Genomic DNA, 27,946 nt, shown 5'->3' on the forward strand with positions numbered 1-27,946 from the left:
CCGGAGATACCGTCGGGGCAGACGAGCCAGTCTGCAGCTACCGGGAAAACAGCCGCGATAGAGGCGAGCGCAAAGCAGCGCCGGCCCCGGACGGCTTATCTAAATGCCGGGCTGCAAACAACTCAAGCGAGAACGCGCGCCGCTCCGGGTTGCGCTCGCCGCCTGCTGAAACGAGGGGCTCCCGACGGGCTCGGAGAGGCCTGGGGGGCGCGGGAAGGTGATCTGACCCCTCCTCGCCTTTGAAGGAGCCTAACGCGTTCCCTGCTCCGGGCTCCTCTTGCTATTTTAAACTGCGGGAAGAAGAAGAAGAAGAAGAAGAAGAAGAAGAAGAAGAGGAAGAAGAAGAAGAAGAAGAGGAGGAAGAAGAAGAGGAGGAGGAAGAAAGCTTTCTTTTGAAGAGAAAGAAGCAGCAAATCCTTTGACTGAAAGTGCACCAAAACTCACCACCGCCTTGGAGCAGTAATAATTAGTAGCAGTATTCCTGTTATTAAAATAGTGGAAGAAGTTGCAGCCAAAATGCAACTATCCCTCGGCGGGAAGATAAATGCCCCTGTAATGTGTATATTAATACCCATATTGACTTCCCTGGTGTCAGTCGTTATCAAGATTTATCCAGCCTGATGGCCTCCTATCGATCGAGGAGAAGTGTATTCCCACGGGTCAATCCATTCTGATCCAGCCCGTGGCAAGAAGTCAATATCTATTTATTATATGATGTACGAGCTTCATTATTTTAAATGTTGTGAAAGGGGAGACACAGCAGAAAGGAAGAGGAGAAAAACAGCCGCGAGGCAGGGAAGGCGGCGATCCTTGGACTCCTGAGAAGGGTTTCGGAGGTCTCTGCGCACGCCTCGCCGCTCCTGCTCCCCGCCGCCAAAAATACATCGACGGGCTTCACCTGTCCCCACCTGCCCACAAAAACCGAGGGTGGGGGAGGCTTCGTGCCTCAGTTTCCCTGCCCGTCAACTCAACTTTTCAGCAGCAAAAGAGGATGGTAGGAGGTATGTGAGCTCGCTGGGTGGCAGCGAGGAGGAGAAGCCAAAAGGAGGTGCCACGCTGGCCCGGCAGAGTAGGCAAGGAGTGCCACGTGGCCTGAATCCTAGGACTCGGCAGCGAAAAGCCCCAAACTGGAAGGACCGAGGCCAATCACCCGGGTAAAAAGCTCCACCACGGCAAAGACTGTAGCAACGGCAATCCAGCGTGGGGTATCGCCAAAGGATAGCATAGAAATAAATAACGTAGACCTCACTGACATTGGCCCAAGCGGTGCAAGAAAGCTACCTGAGACGCTATGGACGTATCTTACGGGACGTTCTTTCCATCGCTTGTTCCCCCACCTTGCATTTATTAGTGATAAATCATGTTTTGCCTGTTATTAAAACATGTTTGCTTTGCCACGAAGGAGGAAAGAACAGACTCTCTTTTCATCTTTGGTGCCGTATTTGAGCGGGCGGCCCGGGTGTGCCGGCGCGCTTGCGAGACGCCCCGAGGTAATTGGGACGCGGGTACGACCGACGCAAGCCAGACTTCTAATCACGAGCGGCTCCTCGGAGCTGGCTGCCGTCGCGCTACAAAGAGAGCCCACGCTGCCGGCCGCAAAGCACCCAAAGCCCGTGGGAACGTGAAGCAGCCTCTTTGCCCTGCCCCGGTTTAACGAGCTGGAGGAAAACACTTGTGTTTAATATTGCATCAAAACGTGCAACGTGGAAGCGCTCCGCTCGCCTTGGCGGCGAGTCAATCAGCCTTCCTCCAGGGACGGGAGCAGCGCGTGTTTACGGGCTCCTGGGTGAGCTCCCCAGCCCGTGCCGGGCCTTGGCGTGCAGGTTTCGATCTAGATACCTAATTTGGTTGCCTTTGAAACCTCAGGTCTGAGAAGGAGGGTGCCTTAGCGAGCTGGGAACCTTCTCCCTGCTTCGCGGCCGCCCTCGGCGCTCGGCTCTAACGTGGCGCAACAGCAGCTCTAGGCCGGGCGGTTACTCCTGGTTCCTCTGCTGAAAGGCACCTTTGACAAATTAATTCCTTGTACGGCGTTCTGGTGTTTTCGAGCTTGATTTCTAACGTTCTTCAGAGTTCTCCTTGGTCTCCCCAACGTATTATGCCAGGGATATAAATCAGAGCGTGCTCCCTTCAGCTCCTTCGGCGCTGCGGCCCTTGGGAGAAGCCCTGGGAGCTCACCCTCGTCCTCGTTACATCCCGTAAATCTGGCGTCGCGCTGGCGTGACATCGCTGCGGATCGGTGTAAAGCCCTTGGGTACAAACCCCAGGGGCTTGCCTTGGGCTCCTAAAGCCACATTTTCACTTTTAACTATAAAAACCCCCCTGGATCTTCCTCTCAGAAATGCTGCACCCACATCTCCTATGCGAGCCAGCGGGAGCTCAGAGCTCGGGCAAACTCTGGCTCAGATCTCAGCTTCTTGGCATGCAAGATCTGCTAAGCTCGTTCCCTCTTCAAAATAACTTTTCACCTAACAGTCTCCGGTGCCCTCGGAAAGCTTCCGCGCACCGAACATTTCAATTCCCTCCTGTGCTTTCATTTAGTGCTCGATGAGATCTAGGAGCCTTCAAAAGGATCAAGAAGCGTGAAAAATCCCTTCCCGCTCGTGGAGGAGCACGCAAAGCCCCGCGGCTGCCTGCCCCTCGCGAGCGGGCCAAACCCTCCCGTCGCCCCCAGGCCGAGGGCTTTACCGCGGCTTCTCTCCGGCGGGCTCGTGCTCTCCGGCACGCAGCCCCGGAGGCGCTGAGGCTCGAGACTAATTAAGATGAATGTTAACTGTCCTCGCTGCTCATTACCCCCGAGAAAGCGCATTAGCAGCTCTGACGGAAGCTCTCTTTGGAGCTGCCCCCACGCATCCTCAAACCCAACTGCCCCCCCGCCACGTTTCCCCAAAGACGCCCCGCGTCTCCCTTCGCTTCGTCACCCGTGCCGAACGGCGGCACCTCGAGCAGCGCCCGCCCGGGACGGGCGCCGGCGGGCGGGCAGCAAACCGGAGCGGTTGGCAAACCCGACACGTCTCCGGCGAGCGGCTGCGCCGGCGCTTGCAGCGTCCCGAGATTTTCCGACTGGGAAGGGAGGCAGCCCGCGGGCTGGGGCGGGGGGGGGGGCTCGGAGAGGGACAGGAGGTTTCTTCCTGCTACCGAGCCCCGACCATCAGGAGCGGGCAGGAAGGAAAACGCAGAGGCACGAGAAAGTAAAAATAAAACCGTCTAAAAATAGCCCCCTCCGAGCAGCCCGGGGCCGCACCGTGCGGCAAAGCCCCTTCCAGGGAAAAGACAGCTGGCAGGAGAAGGGCGATCTCCTCCGCGGCTCCCAGAAACGTTCCTCTCCTCGCTGAGAAACTCGGCCGCCTCCGCAGCCCCGGGGCAGAAAGGGGCATTTCCACCCGGCGGGGAGGGAGGGGGGGCAGCCGGAGCGGGGGCAACCGCTGGCCCGGCCGGAGGCACCGCCGGCGCGGGGACGTCCCGGCGGCCGCCGCCGCGACGCTCGCCAGGGGCGTTCAGATACGGTGGGTTGTCCTCTTTAATTAACCCCACCAGGGAGCCGGCGGCGATTTCCGGGGCGAAGCTGCCGCCTGCCGTCCCGGCTATGGCAAGCGGTGCCCTTGCGAGCCGAGCACCGATTTCCCATCACGGTTAGACACCTATCGAGCGAGGCTGATCCAGCCTCCGAAGAACACGGACGAAGGTTGCTTCCCAGTCGCAGCAGGCTGGGAGCAGGCAGCACTCGGAGACCGTGTGGGCACAGGTTACATCTAGGGCAATCCAATAAAGCTGTACTCTGACCTTAAAAAGACTGGGTGCAGCTGGGGAAAGGGACAAACTAGCGCCGAACACCACGCTTTGCAGACCTAATAGTAATGCATCAAGCTGCGGCAGCGCACGTATTTATTTTGTCAAACTGTCAAAAAGTGGCACCTGAGTGGTTTTATATAAAGAAGCATTAGAATCAAAAGCGCTTTGTAGCTAAAAAAAAATATATATATATTTATATATATTACCCAAAGCTCTGATATTGAATAGGATTCAAAGGCTGTGCAAATATGCACTGCAAAGGTTTCTCCACACCAAGCTTGCTTCCTAGGAGCAGGATGGAAAAGCTCCATTTTCCACTAAGTAGAAAAACGCATACTCCACGATGCAACACATTGACATGGCTTCTGATGCTACCTGCATAGAGCAATGGGGGTGGCGGCATAGTTTTCAAAATATGTAAATGTCTTCTGGCCTGAAACCAGCTAATAGGTAGAGAGCTAAAAGCCTACTTCACAGCAGGGCCAAATTTCCCAGATGCCTATTGTGTATTTAAAAAGAAAAGATTAATTTTTCGAATCCCACAGAAAACTTTTGCAGAAGAAATCATGCCCCCCCGATCCCCTCCCTTGCCACTGAGGAAAGGCAATGACCTCAAGTGATCTAAAAGGGACACTTGAAGCCTGGCCAGATCCTATTCTGGAGGAGCAAAACAGCACAGAATCGTCGTAAAGGCCCTGGGAGCCCGCACAGCCGCGAAGCCCCAGCTGGGGAGACCTTGCCCCAGTTTGGCACCTCTGAGGTCTTCGAAAAACGCAATTCCCGAGTGAAGAGCAGCACGCAAACCCGACAGAGCTGACAGCAACAAGACAGCACGAGCAAGGATATATTCGGGGTGCAGCCCTCTGCTCCCGCAGCCGAGCGCCTCGGGCAAGCCTGCAAACCCACCCGCCTGGTGTCCTCAGAGCTGAGACCAGCTGCGTGGGGAGTTATTTTTCTGAAGGGGAGAGTGCAAAAGGATGACCTAATATTTCACCATTAATGGCTTTATGAAGCTTTTCCATTCCAGCCCGTAACTAGTCTTTTTGAAAACCTGCCAAGAGGAGGCTGGAAATTTGACCTCACCTTGCAGAAACTTCTCAAAGAGAATTAACCCCTGGCGAGAGATGAAGGGGCCCCGCAGAGCGCTAGCGCTGAGCCCTGTAACTGTATACAGATAGTCTGGAGGAGAGGGAAATACATGAATACAAAAATACTCAGAAAAAAAAAAGAGTATTTTACATGAAAACAGATCACAAGGAAACGTCTTCTCCGCGCTACGTGTCAGAGAGGTGGCTGGCTACGGCCTCACCTTCTGCTAAGCCAGAGAAGCAAAGCTGGGCTGTCGTTAAGCTGCAGGGCAGCAATAATTTTGTGATTGCCCACCCATGCAACGATTAGCCCCAAAGCTTTCCGCCGGTTGAGAAGGGCCGCTGGGGAGTTATTTGTTCTGGGCTGCATTTCCCACCAGGAGAGCCAGCGCAGCGCGGTGGGTGACGGCAGGTACAGAGCGCTCATTAGCTTCATTGTAATTACCCGAGACCACGGCAGGGTTTGAAGCCATTTGATCCGGTTCAGTGGCCCCAGCTGTTAAAATCTCAGCCTGTTCCCCGCCTGACTGCGAAAAGCTCCCTCTAGCAATGTCTCCTGCAGACCCCTGCTGGCCCACAAGCTCCACCAGCAGCCTTGGCCCAGCGAGCAGCTCCATCCTCCCTGGGCCAGCCTGGCCAGGCTCAGATTCAAGCATCCACCCTAGTCTTCCAGCCTCGTCCCAGACTCACTGTTATAAGCCCCACAGCGGACTTCTGCGGGTAGAACGGAGAATCCTGTGGGGCAAAGCCTTCAGGAAAGGGAAGCAATGCACCTTACTCATTTTGCAAGGAGGTCTCCTACCCCCTCAGGAGCAAGGGTAACCCGTGGGCAAACTCTTAGGATACCCACGAAGAACAGATGCCAATGCTTGGAGCCCTCCATACAAGCGCCTGGCTTTCCTTACCCCAGCTGACTTCCTTGCCATTTCACAGACGATTTGACATAACACTTGCATCTAAGCCTTCAGATGCTCGAGCATTTTTCACAGCACCAGCTAAACACCACACTATTTGTGAAACCTGTAGGCAGTCTGGTGGCCTTCCACGGGAGCAAACGGCCTCGTATCCCGCTGGCGTACGTCATCGGACATGTTTGCAGGACTGTGGCACCACTCGTGTGGGCTCCAGGCCCTATCATACACCAGACCACGGGACCAGGCAGCAACGCCATCAGTTATACCTTTGCCATGCAGGACCAGGGCAGAACCTGCTGATCCCACCCCAGAGATAACCGGGAAGGATGTAGTATGGTGTTTATTAAAAGCAGCGATCAGCGTTTCAGTGTCAAGCTCAGACACTTTTCCAAGAGGCGTTCTCCCAACTTCACACCAGTGAAGGAGAATACTCATTTGTCAGGGCAGCAAGGAAGGCATGGCTAGCAATACCTTCTAGCACCTTGGCAAGAGGTAGCAACTGACTGCAGAAACACACTTTGGAATGAGAAGAAGGAAATCACTCAGAATAATGCTGTTCCTAGCTCTGTGGTAGAAAGGACAGAGAACTATATGCACCAGCAGACATGCAGAGCTGTAGAGCCCGTAATGATTTCTGATCCTAGCATAATACCAGTCAACTGCCACCTACTCAGTGGGCTGAAGGACCTTTCCCCACTGCCTTGCTCAGAAGAAAGCCTTGCACTGCAGGGAGCAGCAGTGCACAGCAGCCAGCAAAGTGGGCACTCACACTGGGTCCTGCAAGTCCCACACGCTGAACCCGGCACGGCTCACAGCTCGGCGGCACGTGAGGAGGCGCTAGGGCTTACCTGGTGATGATGGCAAGGTGGGGAGGGCTCATGCAGGCTCCCATGAAGAGCACCACGTTCTCGTGGCGGGTCTGCCGGTAAGCCATTACCTCCCGCTTGAAGGCCTTCAGTTGGTCCTCGTTGTCCCGCTCGATGTCGATGAGGCGGATGGCCACCTCGCCATGCCAGCGCCCGTGAAACACCTGGCCAAAGCGCCCCTTGCCAATGAGCTCCCCGATCTCCAGCTGTTCGAAGGGGATGTCCCACTCCTGGAGGAAGATGCTGGTTTGGCTGGCCTTGCGGGGGAAGTTGCGAGCTGAGAGGAGGGAGAGGTTCATCTCTTCAAAGTCATCCTCCGACTCCTGAGCCTCCTCGTTCCCCTCCTCATTCTGCGGGGAGACAGACAGAGCTGAGCGCTTGCTCAGAGAAAGCAGGTAGGTATCTCCCAGAAGCAACTGAGAGGAGGTGACCGACTGGTTCCAAATATGTTTTGGGCAAAGCCACAGGAAGACAGCTGCTAACATATCTAGATTTTGCAGGGAGATGCCATGGGAGCTTGCAAATCCAGGGTTAAATACAGGGGAGTGACACACCAGAGCATTTTATTAATTCACCTGAAAGCAGTATCTCATCCCACCCCTTCCTAGCAGTGCTCCACTAACACCAACAGCTCCCACCGCAGTGGCTCCAGGTCTGCAGCCTCGAGAACCCGGGATAAGGCTGAGCTTGCCTTTCCTGAGCTGTGCATTTCTTATAAGACCTACAGCGTGCATAAAAAGCTGCATCGCCCGTCCTGGCCTTCCAAGCCTTCCTCCACACTGCATTTTTAACGAATCTCATAAAATCTCACTGAACTATAAACTTGAGGAGAGGTGCGAAGCCCACAAGGGACCTTGCTGCCGCCGTCTGCTCCGGTGGCACGGCGAGTCGGACGTGTGGGTGTCACGTGGGCACAGGACTCAACCGAAGGCTGCAAATCCCCTCCGAGGAAAGGCTTCGCGATCCCCACTAACGCGTTTTCGGGAGCCTCAGGCAAGCGGATAAACGCGGCTCGCGCAGACGGCCGCTCCCTGGCCGGGTCCGGCTGTTAATTCAATTGCCAGCAACTTCGCTGCGCAGATGCAAGCTTTACGCCCGTTTCTGCGGAAAGTGCCCTGCGGTGTATATAACGTAAAGGCCCACCGAGCACCGTACGGAGCCCGTCGGCTCGGCATAATTGTATCCGCGCCGATGTATCGAGCACAAAGGCGGAAAACGTCCCAGCACCAACCCCTGGTCCCGCAAACTTCGCCTTCCTGAGTTTTCCTTTTGTTCTAGAAATAAAATAAAGAGCTTGAGCTGCTGCTGGTGGCATCTTACCTCCGACGTTGGCTCCACTTCAATTTGAAGTAATGGATTTCCTTCCAGGCTGTTAAAAAAATTACCACAGTGTGAAAACAGAGCGGCCCGGGGAGCGCGTGACAGAGCGCGGAGTGGCACCGTGACGCGGGTGTCAAGTCCTGCTTCCCTCGGCATCAGTCTCCATCAGGACACAAGGCAACGGCGATGGGGAAGGGCAGGCTCGCGCGGCGGGCTGGGGGCACGCTCGCTCGGGAGCGCGGCCCGGGAGGAACGTCCGCAGGGGCGGATTTACACCCGGGCGTAACGTCCGCAGGGGCGGATTTACGCCCTCGCGGCTCCGGGTTGAAGCACCCAAGCAAGGCTGGGGCACACGCTTGTGGCGCTTTCGGCTGGTTTCCAGGTTTGCTTTCTCAACGAATGCCAGCCGAAGCCACACGCGGGTCCGACTAGTTGCCAGAAGAGAAAAAAAAAAATCAGATTTTGCAATAATTTTCAAAAAGCGGAGATTACGAAGACCCGCTGCACAGCAACAGCTCCAGAACGTGCCCCAGCAGCAGGAGTGGTTTACCCTGCCGACTCCTTGGGTCAAAGAGCTTTCTTGCTCCCTGCTTATGCAGCGCCTGCCAGCACCGGCTCCGCGACCAGGTCCCGAGGCGCTCGCGCGCGGCGCCTAGCAGGGAGCGCACACAGCGGAGGGGTTCGGGGGACGAGCAGCGGGAGCATCTCGGGAGGTTCGGAGTTACAACAGAGCGCCCTCCCCGCGGGAGCGGGGGCTACCGGGGAGAGCCAGGGCTCGTCCGGCACCGCCTGCACCCTCGAAGGCGCTCGGCGCCGAGGTCCTGCGTCTGCTCTTCCGCCGAATTCCCACTCAAGCGCTACGGGCGGCAGGATGGTTTCTTTCCGCCAACCCTCCCGGGCACGTGCAGGTTGCCGGAAAAGCGGGCTCTTTCGGCTGATCTTTAACACAGACGCTAATACCTGTCTCCAGAGTATCTCAGGGGATAAAGCAGAACCTGCTTTTCAGTCCAGCCACGTCTGGAGTAAGGTCAGTAATTTCAGAGGGTTACTTTCAGCAGGGTAAGCTGCTGAGAATCACAGATTTTGCATATTCAGAACCTTATTTTCCCCACAAATCTGTCCAGCCCTAGTTCTGACACTGTATTTTAAATATTAGGATCTGGCAGAGTTAACTCAAATCTCCTCTCACAGGCAGGACTACCTATGCCAGAGGAGAGCCAGGAGAAGTGCAGTGTACAAAATCTCCCCTTACGATTGCATTTGGTTCCTGTGTGCATTTTGGTCTCTTCTTTGGCTTAGGAAAAAAAAAAAAGGCTTTAACTTAACCACTTTGCCATTAATTTCCATGCTGCCAGCACCCAATGGGCAGAGCCGCTCTGTCTCCAGCCGCCTCTCCTAGACAGAGATGAGATTCTTCAGACCCCCCTGACAGGTTGCCAATTCAGTGAGAGGCGTGTGGGCGATCTGGAGAGAAACTACGTCTCTGTCTGGCCCCAGATCTTATCTGTTAAATTTCCAGCTTATATAATCCTTCAAAAGTGGCATTCATAAAAAGGAACAGCAACCATCCCTGAAATGCAACATCGCTGCTGGATGCTGCCGGAACGACACGGATGACAGTGGTCATGGAGAACCTTAGCAAACACTGGGTGAAACAGAGAAGCTCTGGCTCAAACTGCTGGGAGAGCTATTCCTAGGTGCCAATCATATACTGAATTGTCAAGCTAACCCCAATGCTAAGTGCAAAGCTTATAACTTGAAAATGCTACAGCTGGGCTGGGAGAACTAACTTTACTGAGATTATATGAAATGTCCCACTCCAAGACCTTGTTTTTCTGCTTCTAATAAAAGATCAATCACTTGAGCTTTGGCTGGCACAACACCTCCGTTAATGCTTCCCCAAGGAGCTCAGGCTCCCATCAGAGGCTGTAGCACGAGGGGCAAACGGAGAGAGATGAGAGGAGGGGGAGCCACTTACATCGGGTTGGAGTTGACTGGATGGAGGACCACCTGCGGGGCTCGAGTTGGCGTCTCGGGCACTACATCTGAAAACCAGAGAGCTCAGTGAGAGCAGGGCAAGACATGCTGCGAGGAGCCTTTTCAGGTCAGTGGCCAGAGAGTTGGCCAAGGGTGTCCAGGGAAATGCACCCAACATTTCCAGCCAGGCTGAAAACCTAGGTTCACACCCAGGTAAAACTCAGTAACGCATGGGTGTAGCTTAGGGTCACCCAGTCTTGGTCTGCAGCGTGTTAGACACCGTCCTGCAGCAATACAGTGTTCAAATGGCCATCCTGTGGTCACGCTGGGGGAGAAAACCCCGTTATGCACCCATTACCCTCCACGAAGCAGGGGTTAAGAGAGCCCACCCATATCCCCCGCCAGGCAGCGCCAGCTCCCCGGGGCGCATCTCAGCGCACCACTTCACTGGCCTGTCGAGCCGTTCGGAGACACTTACCAGGGAAAATGAACTGCTGCTTGTACTTGTAGTAATGGGAAGCTAGAAAACAGAAAGGGGAGGTTAAAAAAAGAAGAAAAGTTTCAGAGCCCAGTGCTGAAGAGGATCTAACCCAAGGGACCTCAAGCCCAGCACCACGAAGTGCGTGACCAGAATCTGGTCCCTCCTGCCTCCATCCCCCAGGCACAGCCTCTCCTCACCTACATCTCTCAGAAAATACCTTTATTATTCCACCAAAAGCCAAGCACATTTGGTGGCCAGCCCCCCCCCAAAAAAAAAAAAAGACTCTCAACCCTCCAATAATGAGGACGTATCGTAACGCAAGGAGCCAGCAGTGCAACGCAGTCCCTCACGCAGGCACTCACTGCCTCTCCAACCATACTCAACGCGTGCAGAGGTTTATTTTCCCTCCTGTGTTTCGTCTTTACGCTGTTCTTTGCACTGTAAGCTCTTCAGGGTCGGGAGCAAGAGGCTTGTGCCTACGCGGACGCCGAGCTGCCAGCAGCACTCGAGCGACGAGAGCCGCTCCGCACCGGTGAGCTGCCCAGCCCGCTGCTGCTCTAAGTGCTGGAGACTGCTGCGGAGAACGCTTGTTGTCTATTAAAACTTACCTCTTCTTTTTGCCAGCCTCAGCTACTACTTTATACTCGTGATTTACATTTGGAGAGCGCTGACGCGGTCTGCAAAGCCACCCAAGGGGTTTGGCCGCTCGATGCTTATCGAAAGCCCGTGGGGTTTCAGCTCCTGATTGCCCCTAGAGAAACACGGCTTGTGTCTGCGGTGTCGGAAAAACGCCACGCGATGCGCTCGCAGATGGTGCACGCTGTGGTTCAGCCGGTGGCAAGCCCACCCTGAGGGCAGCAGGAACCCCAGGCAGATAGGCAGCACCCTCCCTCCCCTAAATAATGCCCTGAGCTGCAGGGCCCCTCGGCGCCTCCCCATGTCTGCTCCAAGAGTCACCGTCCACACCGCAGGACTGACAGACGTGTATCCCTTTCCTGTGCAGAGGGACACGGCGCATCTGCAGCGCTGGATCACATCTGTCTGAGCCAGGAGGGTCCCCATAGGTAGCTGCTGTCGGAGTGGAGGAGAAGTGCCGGGGTCTTGGTGGACCTCTTCCCAGGAGAGAGAGGATGCAAGGTGTTAACAGCTCCCAAATCTGCACCTCGAGGGCTGATTTGCCTTGCGTGGGCAGGCAGGTAGTGGGCATGGATCAGCACAGAGCTGCTGCGGCCAGTGCGGCTCTGCAGATTGGCACTGGTGGAGAAGGCACTATCCCCTCGCAAGCTCTGAGGGCCCAGAAGACTGCCCATCAGCTTTACAGCACTATCTGTGCTTCTCTGAGCTGAGATCAAAGGAGATTCAAAGGTAATTCCAGGGGAAAAAGTCACTGTACCAGTTTCCAAGCTCAAATCCTAATCCCCAAGATGATCATCTTGATGAGGCTGCTCTGAAACACCAAGGTCCTCCCGCGCATGAAGATGAAAGCTGGCCAAGTCCTGCTCTGGATCAAACTGGCTCCCACCACAGGTTTCATGTCCAGCAGAAGAATATTAGGCTAGGTTCCAAATGTTTCTTTTTTACATTTATTTTCTGCATTTCATTTGCTTGCCTGAGTGCACATATTCCAGGGAAACAGCTCTCCACACCCTTGCAGAGCTCCTCAGACATCCACTATCTACCATCAGCGACCGAACTCGGCATTAGGTTGACTGTGGTTTGACCAATACCAATGTTCTGATATAGGCATAGAAACACATTTCGTGCTTTTGTTTCTGCAGTTTGCAGATTCTACTCCGAGGTCTTGGAGCCCACTAGTGGTTTGCGGACCGTGGCTCGGGAGATCCTGCTCTGCTGGACCGACCCTGGGAGCAGGAGCAGCTCTGCTGCCGCGACTGCCCTGGTCGGCTGGGGTGACGAGGGAAGCACACTGCCTAGGCCAGCAGCTGGGAGATTTGCTAGTTAAGTGCTACATATATGCAAAGGCTTTCTAAAAAACATGGAACTACCATTCCACATCAGGCAGGGGGAAAAGCCCAGTGGGATCTGCAGACTGTGCAGAAGCTCAGGTTTATTCGTTGCAGAGCGGGCAAGCTCGTTGTTGATGCTGCATATTTACTTCTCAGCGGACAGCCCACACTGCCCATTGGTGTACCAAACTCTTCCTCACTGTGCCTCCATCGTCTTCCTCTCTCCCCTTCATCATGCTGTCTGAATCCCCAGCGTACTCCAGTGAGCAGGAATTTTCTGAAAGGCCACAGACAGCTTGAGGTACTGGGCACAAGCCTGGAGACCCAAAGAGCTGCACTGATTTTTCCCAGCTTTAGGAAATGTTTGTTACCATGGCGACAGATCCCGCCAGTCAAATCCCCCCTCTTCGGCCTCCCTCCTCCTCCTCCGTGTCTAAAGGCTTGTCAAGATGGAAGAGGAGGAATCAAGAGGAGCACAGCAGAATTAACAGAGCACAAAGGCACCGTCTGGCTCCCTCGGAGAAGTGATCCGGCCCTCCTCCATCCCAGACTTGTTATCGCATCAATCCCAGGTTTTGTAGCCGGGAAAGAAAGCAGAGGGATCCCAACCTTGTGGCTGCTGTCCCATCAGAGAGAGGCAGCACCAAGGCTCAGAAACCACGGTCACCCTGAGGATTACCGGGTCCAGCCAGCGCCGCAGTGCCGGTCCTTGGAGCTGTGGGGAACCAGCGTGCTGGGCACAAGCCGTGCAAGCAGGAACGTAAGCCCTTCTGGGGGTGCAGCCGCAGGGAACTGCTGCCTTCCAGTGTCGGAGGCACAACCCAGAGAAGCAATTGCCCCAAATCTCAGCTTCTTCGCTCCAGCCTAGAGAGACCTCATCATGCGTGGGATGTTTCAGCATCTCAGACACAGGTCGGGGCCACAGCTTCTCCTCTTGCTCCTGCCCCCAGTCCATTTCTGGAGGGACGCTGACATGTTCAGGGAGAGAGGGTGATAGCTGAGGAAGCCTGAAGCCCTTCCGAACCCCCTCAGTGCTTCCAGGAGCCAAGTTTGGCCATCACCTCCAGGCAAGTGACCTTTCCTGGAACAGCAACACTGCCCCAGGGACATTCTCAAACGGCAGCAGCACTGGGGCAGTGGATCGATAGATTTGTATGCCAGAAGGGGCTCTTCTGGCCATGTAACATAACTCCTACATATCTGCTGCCTCACCTGGCCAGTCCTGCCCTCAGCCCCTTATCTGGGAGCGATTTACAGGGCTTCTTTCACAGAGGCACCACCATGCTGACACCAAGACTGCAAAGTACAAAGAACATGCCACCTCCCTCGACAACATCTTCCCACAACTAATGACCTTCCATGAAATTCTTCCGCCGCCTCTTAGCCTGAAGTCATCTGGCTGCAGCTGCCAGCCACTGGCCCTCACCATCCTCTAGCACTAGAGTCCTCACTTCACCAGGAACCAGCAAGCTGCAAACAAATTACCTCTTCCATTTTCTCTGAAAAAACTGAGGTCTAGAAGCCTCTCCTTGGCAAATGGGTCTCTCCAGACCTTGGGACACGGGTAGACAGAGAAGATTCACTGGGACAAGCTAGATCAGAAACTCTCCAGTATCAGCTTCTCCCATCTATCACTCCATGTGCATTGTGACCCTGTGCTGAAAACAAGCTTTTTGGAGGTACATTACCCCAAAGATGCTGTGAAGGCATCTCAGGTTACCCTTGAAGAGCGGTAAGAACTTGCTTCCCATTTGCCATTGAGGCAACAATACACCAAGGCACATGTCATGGACAATTCATGTCCAGAAACTCTTCGGTAGCCACAAGCGGGACAGGTTGTCCACAGAGGTTGTGCAGGCTTTGACCCTGGAGTCTTTCAAGCTCTGCTTGCATAAAGCCCTGAGCAACCTGCTCTGGCCTGACAGCTGACCCTGCTCTGAGCAAGAGGCTAGACCAGAGACTCCTGGAGGTCCGTTCCAACCCTAGTTATGCTATAGTCCCGAGTTTGGTTCTGCTGCTCTTTTTTGTCTCCAGTTTTCCCTATCCTAGCAGAAGTACAGCAGGCAAACGGATCTAGTGGATCCTCACAGTGAGGACACCTGGCAGGCACAAGCCCAAGTCTCCCTCCCCAGCGCAGCTCACACGGTGCACCTCTCATCACGGCCGGACATACACCAGCTCGCACGTTACCTGGCAAGTTGAACTGCTTCTGCTGCCGCGTGCACTGTGGTGAGGGGTGGAGGGGGGATGGTGGAGTCGCACTGGGTGGCAGCGGTGGGGCAGGCGAGGAAGGCGTGGAAGAGGTTGTGGAGGAGGGGTTGCTGCTGGAATCTGGCTGGTAGGGCACCGGGATGTGGTCCTGCAGGAAGACGGCAAGCACAGGGAAGGAAACAGAAAAGAGAAGAGCGGGTGAGAACGACACCTGCCAGTTCGTCCCATCACTAGTCTCTCCAGGCTCCTAGGTTGGCAAGCAATGCTCCTGCAAGAGCTACATCTCCGTCCAAGTTGGGAGCTGCACCTCCCGTGGCTTGGTCACTGCCTGGCGTAGGACGGAGGTGCGCAGGAGGTACAGTAGAAGGTCCCTACCGAAAGGCTGCAATGAGGAGAGCGAGCCAGCGTTGTCTCCATTGCTCTGAGCCCCTCTTAGCCCACCAACCATGACACGTTGGCTGGGCACATCCCGTGAAGAGCTGGCATTTCACACTTCACGGAGAACGATCAGAGCCCAGCACTAGCATTTTCTAAAGCCATTTGCGTTCACCAGTTTGCAGCAAGGCCATTCCGCACCAGAAAAGGGGCTTCGTTGTCAGCCCCTCTGTGCTGCACACCCACAGCTGAGGGCCTCCCAAAGCCTGCTTATGTCACCAAGTCATGGCTGCGGAGACTGATGGGAGGGCTCCACGTCCCTGGGGCTTCATCCTTAGAGACACTAGGGCCCTGGCAGCTTCTGCTGACCTCAGATCAAGCCAGAAACCCAGCACCTTGCTTGGAGGAGGGCTGGGGGCTCAGTTCGGACAGATTTGAAAGGATCACCAATGTCCTCAGAGCATTGCTGGATCATCCAGCGACCTCGCTCATGGTCTTGCTGCCCTGCTCGGAGACAGAGCAGGGTCTGGTTTTGTAAGTGTTGAGCCCTTCACTCTCCAAAGATAGGCACTGCCACCACGAGAGCCCAAGAAAGTGAGAAAATCTGTACGCCCCTCCCCCAGCAGGTAATCAAGTTGGCCAAAATTAGTTTTTAAATGAGCTGGGCTTTCGGAAAAACCCATGTACATTTTGCACATTCCATCCCGACGCGCACAACAACGTTGGCCAGGTAAATTATTTTTTGAATCGACATCAGAGGCCACTAGGAGTAAAAGTTCAATGCTATTTACAGAGCACCGGATACAGGATATGTCCGAAGAAATGCTTTCAGAAAGAGCAAAGTAAGAAGGAGCCTCTGTTTCACAAAGCACATTTATACAGGAAACATTAGCCAGAATGGGAGTGCTCTGGTCGAAGCCTGGGCAGAGGCAAGAGGACTATTTCTAAGCTGTTGCCAGTGCAGCTGCTATTACTGATCCTCCTGAGAAATAGCCTGTTGCATCCTACAATCTCGTACCCAGCTGCATACAGCGCCTCAGATTTGCAAGTACAGTCACATATATACTCACACACACATAGGTACATACAGACACATATGTGTGTATTAACACATATCTATATATACTGGGTCATACATGAGTTTCCTCTGCAGCCTTCAAAGTGTAATTATATATATGCATATAGCTATTTATCTCTCTCTGTATATACACATATATAATTAGCATCGTTACGCTACGGTTAGGGAAAGGTTAAGGCAGATCCAGTGACTGATGTCTTTCGAGCCCAACGCCTTCAGCAGCGGACTCGATAAATTCCCCAGCGGCCTCTAATAAAAATACCTGCGTGAAACAACTCCCCGAGAGGAACCCCGCTAGAATAAATCAAAAACCCACGTGTTTCCCCCCCAGGAGCTGGAGCACCTCAACCCTCCTGCCAAACTCCGCCTCGCATTGACGGGAGCCCGCCGGTTTGACGACCTGCTCCCCCAGTCCCCCCTCGTCTCCTCTGGCACCGAGGATTTGGCCGTCGGAAATGCTCTCTGCGGAAGGCAAGGCTATAAAACCGCATCTAAAATAAATCCGCGGACTGCAGTTGCAGCGCGGAAGAGCGAGCTCGCCAGGCGCGCTGCGGGGCCCGGCTTGATCGGCTTTGCCAGGGACGCGACCAGATCCCGCGCCGCTGTACGTTTGCTTTGCAACCTTCCTTTTTTCTTCTTTTTTTTTAATCAAGTCTCAGGTGGTAGCAGAGAGCACAAAACCCCCCAGGGATCCCGGGTGGATCTGTCGCCTCCCGAGGCTCGGCAGCGGGAAGGGAGCCGCGCTGAAGCTAGCGCGAAAGCCCCGATCCCGCGTTATTTCCAAGTCGGTGAAGGCAACGACCTCGGCGGATGCCAAACCCCGCGGGAGCGTCAGCCGGCGGCGTTACTGCGTTTGCCGTGCGCCAGCACGCGGCCGGATTTTGGATTTCGGGCGGTTTCCTCCCCAGGGCGAAGGGCCGGGAGGCCGCGCGCGGAGTCGAGCCGAGCCGAGCCGAGCCGAGCCGAGCCGCCGGGGGCTTCGCCGAGCTGCACCGCGGGCCCGAGGGTCTACGGGGGACGGCGTCTCACCTTGTTGATTTTGTTGGTTTTGGGGAGCGTCTGGCTCACGTGCAGGTCCGAATACCGGGGCGGCTTCCGTAGGGGGTTGTTGATGTCGCAGGGCACGGATTCGGTCCGGACTAACCTCGCTGCGTTAAGACGGGAGAGGGGGAAAAGGGGTTGAGAGAGGGAAAGAGAGAGAGAAAGAGAGAGATCAAGGCCGCAGAAGAGCGCTCGGCATCGGAGCGCGGCTCCCCCCGCGCGCGAGCCCGGCGCTCGGAAGCCGGCCTGGCGTCGCTGAGCGTTTTCCGAGCAGTGCCCCGCTCCGGAAGGTCTTCGCTGCGCGGCCGCGCGCCGGGCCGCCGGCTCCGCGCGTGCAAAACGCCGGCTGGAGCTCGGCGCCGCCCGCGCTTGCTCCCGCGCGCCGGCTGCGGCCCCCGCCGCCCTGGCCGCCCCCGAGCGCGGGCCGCGAGAGCCCCCGCGGCCCGGCCGCCCCCGGAGCCGGGCGACGGCCCCGCGCCGCGGCCGCCGCTCGGCGGGACGGGCTGCCGCCGGGAAGCAGCCGGCCCCCCCCGCGCCAGCTAATCCTCGCCAAGGGGGACGGCCGCGATGTATCTTCCCGTGATATATTAACACGAGGAATGCGCCGTTAGCCAGCGAGCGCTATTTAACCTACAGGATCGAAAGCAAAGGCGCGGGGTTTTTTTTTTTCTTTTTTTTTTTTTTGCCCCCCGCCGAGGCAACGGGGGCGGCGCTCGCCCTCCTGCGCCGGCAGCGCCCGGCCACGCTCTGCAAGGAAAGAGGTGGGGAAGCGACGGCCCGTCCTCCTGGCGCGGCGTCTCCGTCCTGGGTCGCGGGCTCCGGCGCCGGGGAAGCGTGCGAACGGCAACAAGACGGGACCCGCATGCATCGCCGGAGGCAGGGCCGCTCGCGGCGGGGGCCACGCTTCCGCCCAGGCCGGCTCTCACCGTTAGCGAAAGGCGAAAACCTGTTGCACTTACCGCGTGCTGTGGGGAATCTGAAAAGGAAAGGTGGCAGGGGGAGGGTGGGTGGAAGTGGTTTGGGATGCAAATCTGCCTCGCACCGTACGGCTCGTCTCCCTACAAGCGGAAAAGACGGTGGGTAACAAATTTCCACAAAGCGCCCAAGCGGTTCGGGAGCCTAAGTCCCGTTGGCTGCCAACAGGCTTTGGGCTCCCGAGTCCCTCGGGTGCTTTCGCAGAAGGTTCCCTGGCAAAAAGCTCCTGCAAGGCAGAACCGGAGGAAAAGGTCCTTACCTCCGCGGTGGATGATGAGCAGGTGACACGGCGGGGCCTCTTTGGTGCATTTGTTGTGGCACTTGAGCCTGGCAAGGGGGAAAACGGGGGGGAAAAAAAGAAAAGAGAAGCAAGCAGTGAGAAAAGGGAGGGGAGGCGAGCGGCAGCGCGGCAGCAGGCTGCAGCCGCCGGCGCCTCTCGCGAGCGGGGCGCCGGCTCCATCTCACACGGCTCTTCTGCAAAGCCCCGGCTTGGACCCGTCGCATTTTGGGCGCTTCCACGGGGAAAAAAAAAAAAAAAAAAAAAAAAAAAAAAAAAGGCGCGCTTCCCGCCAGGGAGGCCGCGGCTCGAGGCGAGACCCGGCCCCGGCCGCGAGCGCGGACCTCGGAGGTGGCCGTCGCCCGCGGCGGGTCCCGCCTGCCTCCCCTTCGGCAGGGCACCGCGCCGTATTCGGCCTCGGCCTCGCGCCAGCCGTTTAAACCCGCCCTCCGCGGCGTTTCCCACCGCGCCGGGGCGGCCCCCCTCCCCGCGGCGCGCGCCGACGTACTTGCAGTTTTTGCACTTCAGGCCGAAGAGCATTCCCTTCCCGCAGACGGTGCAGGTCTGGGACATCCAGTACTTGGTGGAAAACCTGCGGGGAGAAACGGCGGCGGAGCGGGGGGGGGAGCGCTAAGGGCGTTCCCGCGCCCTGCCCCGGCTCCCGCGGCCGCTTCCCGCGCTCTTCCTCGGCGCCGAGGACGGGGAAGGGTTGGGAGCTCGGGAGAGGAACCCGCTGAAGGTCGGCGGGGCCGCCGACATCGCGGCTCGCTATCGATGGCGCCTCGAGGCTTGTCTAAAGCGCGGCCGAGCGGAGATGGAATTTAAACGGGCTTCGAGGCCGGGGAGGAGAGGGAGCCGCGGCGAGGCCGGGACGGACGCCGGGGCGGGGGCACGGGGCGCCGGGAGCCCCGGCGCTGCCGCGGGGGCGCCGTACCTGTGTTTTATGGAGTTCCCGAGGTCGCGGCGGGGGATCTGCGGGGACCAGCGAGGCACTGACAGCGTATCTGCGGGGAGACGGCGGCGGGGGAGAGCGAGGCGGGGACTCGCCCTCCCCGGCGCGAGCGAAGGGCGCGCGAGGAGAGGCTTCGGCAAGCGCTTTCCCGCGGGGCGAAGCCCGCGCCGGCGTCGGGAGGCACCGCGCTCCCACGTCCCCGACACCCGGCTCGGCCCCGGGCTCCCTGCTGCCCCGAGGGGGCCGCGTGCACGCACACGCGCACGTGCCTGCACACCCGGGCACGTGCACGCACACGCACACCCATGCATGTGTGCACATGTGCATGCACACCCGTGCACACGCATGCACACCTATGCACACACGTGGGGGTCTCCAGCCAGCGGCAAGTGCAAATCTCTCCGAGCCCCTCAACGGCTTCCAAAGAGGAAGGGGCAGCGAAGCCCGAACGGGTCGGGCGGCCGCGCTTGCGGCAGAGCCAAGCGCCCCGCGCCGGCCTCCGGGAGCCGGTGTAACTCCCGCTCCCGGCCCCGGGCGTGGGTCCGAAGCGGGCCGCGCCGTCCGCTCGCGCGGCTGCCCTCGCCAAGTTTGCTCTGGCGATTAGCCCCGCGCGCGGGGAGCCACGCTGTTTGCTTTAATATCCAAGGCAATATCGGGGCCGCAGCACGCTTTCGTTGCCCTCTCTTTCTGAAGGTCACATTTGCATGGCGCCGGCGCCCTTGGCGCGCTCGCGCCCGCGCCCTCTCCGCCGTGCCGCGCCGGGGCCGCCAGCGAACGCGCCCCGGAGGCATCGCCGCAGCTCCGGCTCCTGCTGCTCGCCCGTACGGGACGGGCTTGGGGCTGGAGAGGAGCCTCCCCGCGGGGCAGCGGGGCTGGGAGGAGGCGCGGGGCGAAGCCCCCGGGGCTCCGGCGCCCGCCGGCGCTCGCCCGGCGCCCCCGAGCCGGGCTGCGGGCCCCGCTCCTCCGCCAACCCCCGCAGCCCTTCGGAGGCGCGCTGAGTGGTACCCGCCGTGGCTGCGTCCCGGCACGCCGTCTGCCCGCCCTCGCTCCGCTGGCACCTTGCTGGGTGCCCAGGGAAGTTGGAGGAATTAGCTATCGGTCACGGTGACGGCCAGATGAACAAGCCCTCCTCGTCCTCCTCGTCCTCCTCCTCCGATAAACAACGCCAGCCTGTTTTAGCATTCCGAACGGGAAGGAAACTCGGAAAGTCCCCCCGGCGTGACTCACGCGAAGCCAAGGAGCGGCGGCGGGGCTCCGCGCTTCGGCAGCGCCCTGCGAGCGTGCGAGGCTGCTCCCGCGAGGGGCTCTTCGTTCAGGACCGCTCGGCAGCCAACCAGCCTGGCAGCACGCTCGGCTCCGGGCTGGCGGTCGCTGTCCTCGCTCGCCCGTGGCCAGACCGTGTCACCCCTGGGCTCATGCACTTGCCAGCAAAACCCCAAACTGCCTCTAAGTAGTGCAGCCCACACGCCAGCCAGCTCGTCTCCGTGACAGCTCTTCATCCACGGCCCAGCTGCTTCGGGGGCCAGCTGCCAACCACTGGCTCTGGGCTGTGCTGCAGGTCTCGACCGTGACCACCAAGGGCAGTCCTCCTGGAGACTGCCTTCTTGACCTCCCCGCAAATACAGAGCTCTGCCCAGCCCAGGGAGGAAGGACCATCCCCAAGGAAAGCTCTGCAGGACAGAGGAAAGGCCACCACTTAGAGTTCTGCCACATCATCCCAGCAACCTCCATCCTCAGAAATGCAGCCTGCACAGACATTGGCCCTCAGGAGCTGACACACTTAGTGCCACGGGCAGCTCATCACCTCGTTGCCCATCGCTGGGCCTCAGTGGCCCTGCCTGGCCAAGGAGGCTCCTCCACATCCAGCCCCCACAACACAGCCCATAGGCAGGGACCCGCAGGGAGGATAACGGGAGAGCCAGCTCCGTCCCCCCCAGGAAGACATTTCTACCTTGGCTCAGGGTCCCCACCTAGTGCTGGCATAAGTGAGGCCAGATCCTGCTCTGCAGGGAGTAAAATCCTGGCTCTGAGCACTCTGCTAGCAACAGATGTGCGATCCGCGAGCTGGGACAGGACTGCTCCTGTGATTTTTGTTACTACTGAAATAACCTTTTGCTCTCCTGGTGGGAGGGATGGAGGTTTCCTTCTCCTCCACAGCAGTGAACCCACCTGCGGCCACCAGGCCGTGACACCAGACTGACGTGTTATAAACCAGATGCCACGTTCGACTCCCTGAACAAAAACTGCGCTAGAGCAAGAAAATGTTGGTAAGTAGAACCAAGGCACTAGCCATACCTCGAACTGTACCAGCACCAGCACCCACGGTCCAGAGCCACACCACGTGTGGTGAGGAAACCACATGCCCAAGACAGGATCCTTCTCTCTGCAGCAGTGGTCATCAGAGATGCTGACAGACCTTCATGCCCAGGGAGGCACCCGAGGGCGCAGGCGCCTTCCGCGAGACGTTTCGGTCCACGCTCCGGCCAAGGAGCGCGGCCCGCGTTCGGGAAGCGCCGGGCCTCGGGCCAAAAGCAGCCACGGCCTGGACGTTTCCAAACAACAGGAAGAGAAGCAGCTACAGTCCCGCTTAGAGCAGCAGCGCTGGCTTTCGTCTCGTCCGCGGCAGGGGCAGGGGGAAGCCTGCCGGCGCGGCGGGCTGCAACGAAGGCGCAGCCTTTGCCTGTCGTCCCACGAGGAGCGACCGAGGCAGAGCTGTTCTCTCGCCAAATCTCTCCTCAGCGAGAAAACAGAAGTCGCTTGATAATAAGGGCAGTTCATCTTCGCAGCGTGACAGTCCTATTTATATAGCTGGAACGTCACGGTCAGTCACTTCGCCGGCTTAAATGCTCGCATTGTGGTTTTTTTCCCCCCCTGTTTGGAGCCTCGCAGGGTCAATTAGGCTTAAGCAGACAGAGCCGTACTCTTCCTGCTCGGCACATCGCCGGAACAGGCTCCTCCAAGTCCTCCAGGCTTGGGAGACGGCGTGGCAGCGTCCTTCCGCTGCAACAGCGGGCCCGTCACTGCAGGTACCGAACGGCTGCGAACCCACGCGGGCCCGGGGCTGCGGCTTGCCCCGGGGCGGCCCGCCGCCTCCGCCGCGCTCGGCCGGGGACGCCAAATCGAAGCCGGCAGCGGAGGAGGTCCGAGCGCGACTCGCCGTCGGGCGCGAAGCCGGCTGCGCAGGCGCTTGCGCGGGGTGTCCCGGGCGCCCTTCCTCGGCGCAAGGGGGAACGGGACAGGCTCAGGGGCAGGAAAGCCGCAGATGGTCGCCAGATACAAAACAACTACACCTGCCTTGGCGAGCCCCCCGCCGCCAGCCGCTCGGGCTGGGGCGGCGTTAGAGGGAAGGCTCACGCAGGTTTGGCCCGTCCCCGCTCTTCCCCAGGGCGCTTCCCCTGAGACGCTTTACTCGCCTCCCGTGCTCCTCGCGCCAGCATCGGCTCTTGCACTACACAGAGGAGCAACAGATACCAGAGATGTTTACCGGATACGGAATCAGAGCCCTGAACTGCAGATGCTGCTTGGTCACTAAGCCAGTAGGTAGAGCCAGAAACAGGATCCAAGAGAAGTGGTCCAGCCACCAGTTGGGTTGTGTTATGACTGCTCTTTTCCTTCTGCAGCGTCAGACATTGGCTACAGTGGGAGGAAGGGCATGTGGTGGGAGCTGAGATTCATGGTGACCACCATGCTGGGGTGGGGAGGGAGCCTTCTCCCAGGGCATGAGCTGAGACCCCTTCCAGCTCTGTCTCTACTCCTGCAGCAAGGGCATCACCAGCAAGGGGCCACCATCCAATCAGTTCTCTGCTCTGTGGGGTCTCAGACCTGTCACGGCCCACTCTCCTCTGCTCTACCTTCAGGACCACATCAGCATTTCCTACTGACCCTGGAAATATTAAGACTAATCGGATCTGCAAATGACATTCACAAGTAGAAGCCTGCGGAGAAACCAGCTCCCTGAAAACTGTCTCCAGAGTCACGAGGGCTAAAGCTGGGCCAGGCACAGAAGGCACAAGGAGACAGCCAACTTTCGACTCCTGGGAGGCAGGCCTCCAGGAAGGTCTCCACACTGCAGACCCAAGGGTGAAACAACTCAGTCAACTAGAGAAACAGTTCCTTTTTCTGTCCTAGCACAGCAAAGGGACATGCAACATTTTTTGCTCCCCTCCTCTGCCTCCATTTTTGTTTTTTAAATGGTTTTGGAAAGAAACTACGATGTTGGCCCATCCTGGAGAATGTCAGGCAAACAGCCTGATCCACCACAGTGAAAGGGCTCTGGCTGGGCTCACAGCAGGGAAGAGGACAGGCAAAAGGTGCAGGCATGGGAGCAATGCCAACCAGCTCCAGGTCATCCAGATAAAGAGATGTGAAGCAGCACAGGACATCCTGGACATAGATTATTACAACAAAAAGTAGAAGATCTGACCTGGTTTCTGGGTACTTCTAGCAAAGTCATGGACTGTTGACTCCTAAATGCTATCTCTAAATAACAGTGACATACAGTTCTGCCTGTTGCTTGGTCACAGGGAGTGACAAGATACACCAAGAGGTGGTCCTTGGATCCAGCCAGGACAAACTGCCTTCTCTCCTGCATCTTCACGAGCCGGGTCCTCCTACCTAGCGAACAGGGATGCTAGGATCCATAAGCTATGTTACAAGCAGCATGACTTGCAAATATAAACTGTATCAGCGGTGGGAAAGTTCCTCAGGATCACCAGATGCCACCACCTGTTTCTGGGACCAAATCCTGTGAGGCAACCGCAGAGCCGGTCAAAGGAAACGGAAGAGACCCCACAGCCGATGGGGAGGGGGGAAAGAGAGGAAAAAGATTCAGCTCTACCATGGCCTGATGGAGAAAGAGCTTCGGGGAGAATATGTCCTGAAGGGAGAGGGAGCTTCTGGCTCCTCAACAGAAATACAATTGCCCCAGAAAAGACAGCACTTGCACCCCCTGGCTCCGCAAAAGCAAACCCCTGAAAAGCCACAGGACTGGGCTATTTCAGGGCTAAGTTACAACCCCAAAGGCATTACTTATCAGCCCTCGAAAGGAAAGCAGAAAGGGGAAAAGTACAAAAATCAAGTCAAATTCAAAGGGGTGCCGTTGCAAGCCAGAGCTCCCGGGACTCCTGGCCCTGCGGCAGGATCCGGGCTGCCTGGGAAAGAAGGAGCCTTTCTGCAGCCCTCTGCCCGGTGCTCGCCTCTCTGGAAACGCATCCTGCCCAGGGCAAATCTGCCGTTAAAAATAAAACGGAGCATCCGTGACCACATCACGGAGATCTGATAAGGACCAGAGACAATTCAGATGGGAGCACGCTCCTGCCACAAGCCGTGAGACAAGCCAGGCGTTGAAAAGAAATCATCGAGAGACAGTATCCTTCAGCCTGAGAGATAGGGGTCTCGGAGAGGGCTCGCGAGGCTGTTTGCCCGCATCTTAATACGACAGGAACAGGATTTTTTGTTTCGCCAACTTAGACAAGTAATTCCACGTCAGCTCAGGCGGAACAAGTGCCAATGGGCTGATCCTACAATGCGATGAGAAAAAGGGACGAGGACTTTTCCAGCTGGATTTTTAAAGGCAAGGGCTTGGGGTGCAAGTGCCCGAGGGAAAGCAAAAGGCGGTGTGCCGGAGAGGGGGGACAGCACAACGGGGGCGGTGGGGTGAAGCCACCTAATTCCCATTTTGGCAACACAATCTAGCAAAGCCTCCGTAGCCTGCCACGCGCTGCAGAGATGTTCGCTCCTCCCCACAAATAAATTTGCTCCGGCACCGCTTGGCATAACTCATCTTCTCCCTGCAATGTAATGAACCCTGGCTTCAAGCTCCATTAAGCCCATCGCATAACCACCTCTCCCCGGCGCGCCTCGGGAGCCATCCTTGCCCACACCTCCGCTGTCCGCTGGCGTCAGAGGACAGCGGACTGGCAGCCGGCTGCGGGACGTGCCTGTTTTTCCTATAGGGTCACAACCCTCCAGGGAGGCAGGCAGGGCTGCGTCAGGCCCAGGGGCTCAGCCGTGGCATGAAGCGCTTCCCCTCGCTGCGGAGGATGGCCCGGCACGACCTGCTCCAAGGTTTTGTCTACCGAGCTACCCGTGTGCCTGTTGCTAAAACCCATCGACGGGGACCCACTGACCGGTGCGACCAATCTGCTCTCCTGATGGCTCCCGTCTATCTCCGAATACGAACGTTTTCAGCAGCCATCAGAGCTAGAGGACGCAGAGGAGAGCAGTGGAAAAAGCCACCTCTCCAGCAGCGTTAGTCACTCGATAGTCCATCACTTCTCATCGTAGCACGCTCCTGTTATGCCACATTGCATCAGGTTATCACACCACGGGATGTAATCCAGTGCTGATGCATGAGGAAACCTAATGCAACACGACACATCGACGGTGTGCTGAGAACGGGCTTTACTCCTTGGTTTCTGGTCCACTACTTCCCCCTCGTTGCAGGCAGCAAGTTAGACTCATCTGACACTGCAGGGGGAAGAGCAATACATAAAAATACCCTCACTCCAGGCAAATCTGCTGGCTGTGCCAGTAAGAGTCAGGTAGTTGGACATCTCTCTATAAATAACATCGCCTGCCCGCAGAGCTCCTGCCAGGTCCCATTGCCCCCAAAGCCGCAGAAATGGGAGTAAAAGGATGCCAGAGATTCCTCGAGGACCCTTCAGTGATTCTGAGCAGCAGCTGATTGGGGTAAAAATAAATAAATAAAGAAAGAAGTCGCAAGGCCTTTGCCCTGCGGAGGCCTGGGGGTGGCAGGGCTGCGAGGAGGCGTTCCCACGGGCAAGCCGAGCGCCGGGTGAAGGAGCCGCCCCGTCGCGCCAGCACCCCGCGTGCGTAGACCCGGCGCCGGGGCGGCTGGCACAGTTCACCCCGCAGCTGTAGCACTGAGAAACTCAGCTCTTCTGAGCGTTTCCCACCAATGCCCCAGGACCACCAGGCGCTGGAGCTCTAGGGGAGACAAGGTGGTGCTGCTTCTAATCATCCGGACCCTCGGAGAGGGGTTTTAAGCCACAGCGCTCGGCACTTTTGGAAACCATCGCCCTGAGTATTGCTTTACTTGCCCCACAGTAAATGTTTCCCAAGCACGCGCAGAAGGTAATGGGAGCGAGAGACCGGGCAGGAGAAGGCAACGAGGAGTAAGCGGCTGCAGACAGGAACGTTGCACCGACTCACTGCAGGCAGCACGCTTGGAACGAGGGCAAAGGACCACATTTTGGGCAAGCCAACGCACAGGAGGGAGAAGAAAGAAGAAAGCAAAGCGAAAGAAGAGTCTGATGAGAGAGAAACAAAAGGAGAAGGAAACCCACAGGGGCCAGGATGAGAAAAGCGAGTCGGGAGAGCGAAAGGGAGCTGAAAGCGTGCGCGAGGACGCAGCTGAAGGGAGTCTGCTCTGCAGAGCTTGCCCTCCCCGCAGCAGCTTTGCGGGGCCGCTGTTCCTGGCCTACGAGTAAATCCCAGCTTCCATGTGTTTTCTGGGAGGGTTTTCCATCTGAGAGTCATGCCTGGCTTCTAAAAGCTTCACTTCCTACGGAATTAATGCCTGAGACTGGAAAACGAGGGTCAGGCTGCGATGGCCTTCTCCTGGCTGGCCTCTCCACGCCTACTTGCATCAGGGCCGGCTTCGCCGGAGCCTCAGCCCCACCTGGAAACCCTCCACAGGCAGAGGGGGCCTGAAGAGCCCCTCTGCACGAAGGCCACGCTCGCTGCTGCATTTAGGAAGGAGCACTGGAAAAACCACCCTCGTGCGCTGAGCGCCTCCAAATCAAGCCAGCCGCCTTCCCCCACCCGCGGGGACGTACAACGCTACCGGGAGACTAGACCACATCAGTCTGCAGCTGTATCCATGCGGCTTCAGACACCGGAGGGGCCCAAGGCGCCTGCGGAAGGCGTTCGCTCCCTTTCAGCCACCCCTACGACGCGGCGAGAGGAGGGTGGGCTCGGCTCACCCGAGATCTGAGGGGCCTCCAGAGCTCCCCGCCATGCCTGGAGGCAGCCCCAAGGCGTCCCGGCGCAGAGAGCACCGTGGGGACAGAGCCTTGGCCAACTCACCAGATGTGGCACCACGTGCCACGTCACCCCGTTTGCACGTTGTTTTTAAATCAGCGCATTTCAGCCCAAACCAGAGGCAACGGCGTCTTTGGGGAACCGTGCAATAGTCAGCCGACGTCCCCAGGTCCATTTACGCGTGGGCGGCTCCAAAGGCAGGCCCCCCCAGAGACCCCCCCACCCCGTGCTCATATCCTGCGCGTGGCCTTGAGCCGAGCACATTAACCACCCTGCCCCAGGGAGGAAAAGGAAAGGGGAGACCTCCCAGCCCGGGCCGGCTGCGCTTACTTGCTGAGAAGGCGGCTTCAGCGTGGACAGGAGGCGTGGAGGGCAGGAACGGCGGGTATCCCACGAAGAAGGACCGCAGGGAGCGCTCCGGGAGCAGCGGGGAGCGCTGCGAGGGGATGTTCTCGCAGCTTCCCACGCTGTTGTGGATCTTGAGGTTCAAGGGCTTGTTCTTTTTCTTTGCTCTGGAAGGGAGAGGAAGGAGAAGGGGAGAAAAGCGAAGCGCGAGGAAACCGGGGGGTATTTTCTCAGGCGTTTAGACATCCGGAGAGCTAAGCAACACCCCAGGGGAACAGCAGCACCC

The 27,946-nt window shown here is 57.7% G+C and overlaps 1 protein-coding gene across 1 annotated transcript in view; it reads right to left on the reverse strand.

Annotated features, from left to right (window-relative positions):
- KSR2 (kinase suppressor of ras 2) overlaps positions 1-27,946 on the reverse strand; it is a 65,824-nt gene that overhangs the window by 16,778 nt on the left and 21,100 nt on the right. The window contains exons 5-14 of the mRNA XM_062589824.1: positions 27,646-27,827; positions 19,294-19,363; positions 18,868-18,951; positions 18,342-18,409; positions 17,096-17,214; positions 14,593-14,761; positions 10,433-10,474; positions 9,956-10,022; positions 7,978-8,026; positions 6,640-7,007 (exon numbers count right to left, since the gene is read on the reverse strand). Of these exons, the coding sequence (XP_062445808.1) occupies positions 6,640-7,007; positions 7,978-8,026; positions 9,956-10,022; positions 10,433-10,474; positions 14,593-14,761; positions 17,096-17,214; positions 18,342-18,409; positions 18,868-18,951; positions 19,294-19,363; positions 27,646-27,827 (1,218 nt within the window). The remainder of the gene's footprint in view (positions 1-6,639; positions 7,008-7,977; positions 8,027-9,955; positions 10,023-10,432; positions 10,475-14,592; positions 14,762-17,095; positions 17,215-18,341; positions 18,410-18,867; positions 18,952-19,293; positions 19,364-27,645; positions 27,828-27,946) is intronic.

The sequence above is a fragment of the Rhea pennata genome, chromosome 17 (genome assembly GCF_028389875.1).
Source record: "Rhea pennata isolate bPtePen1 chromosome 17, bPtePen1.pri, whole genome shotgun sequence".
NCBI lineage: Eukaryota > Metazoa > Chordata > Aves > Rheiformes > Rheidae > Rhea > Rhea pennata.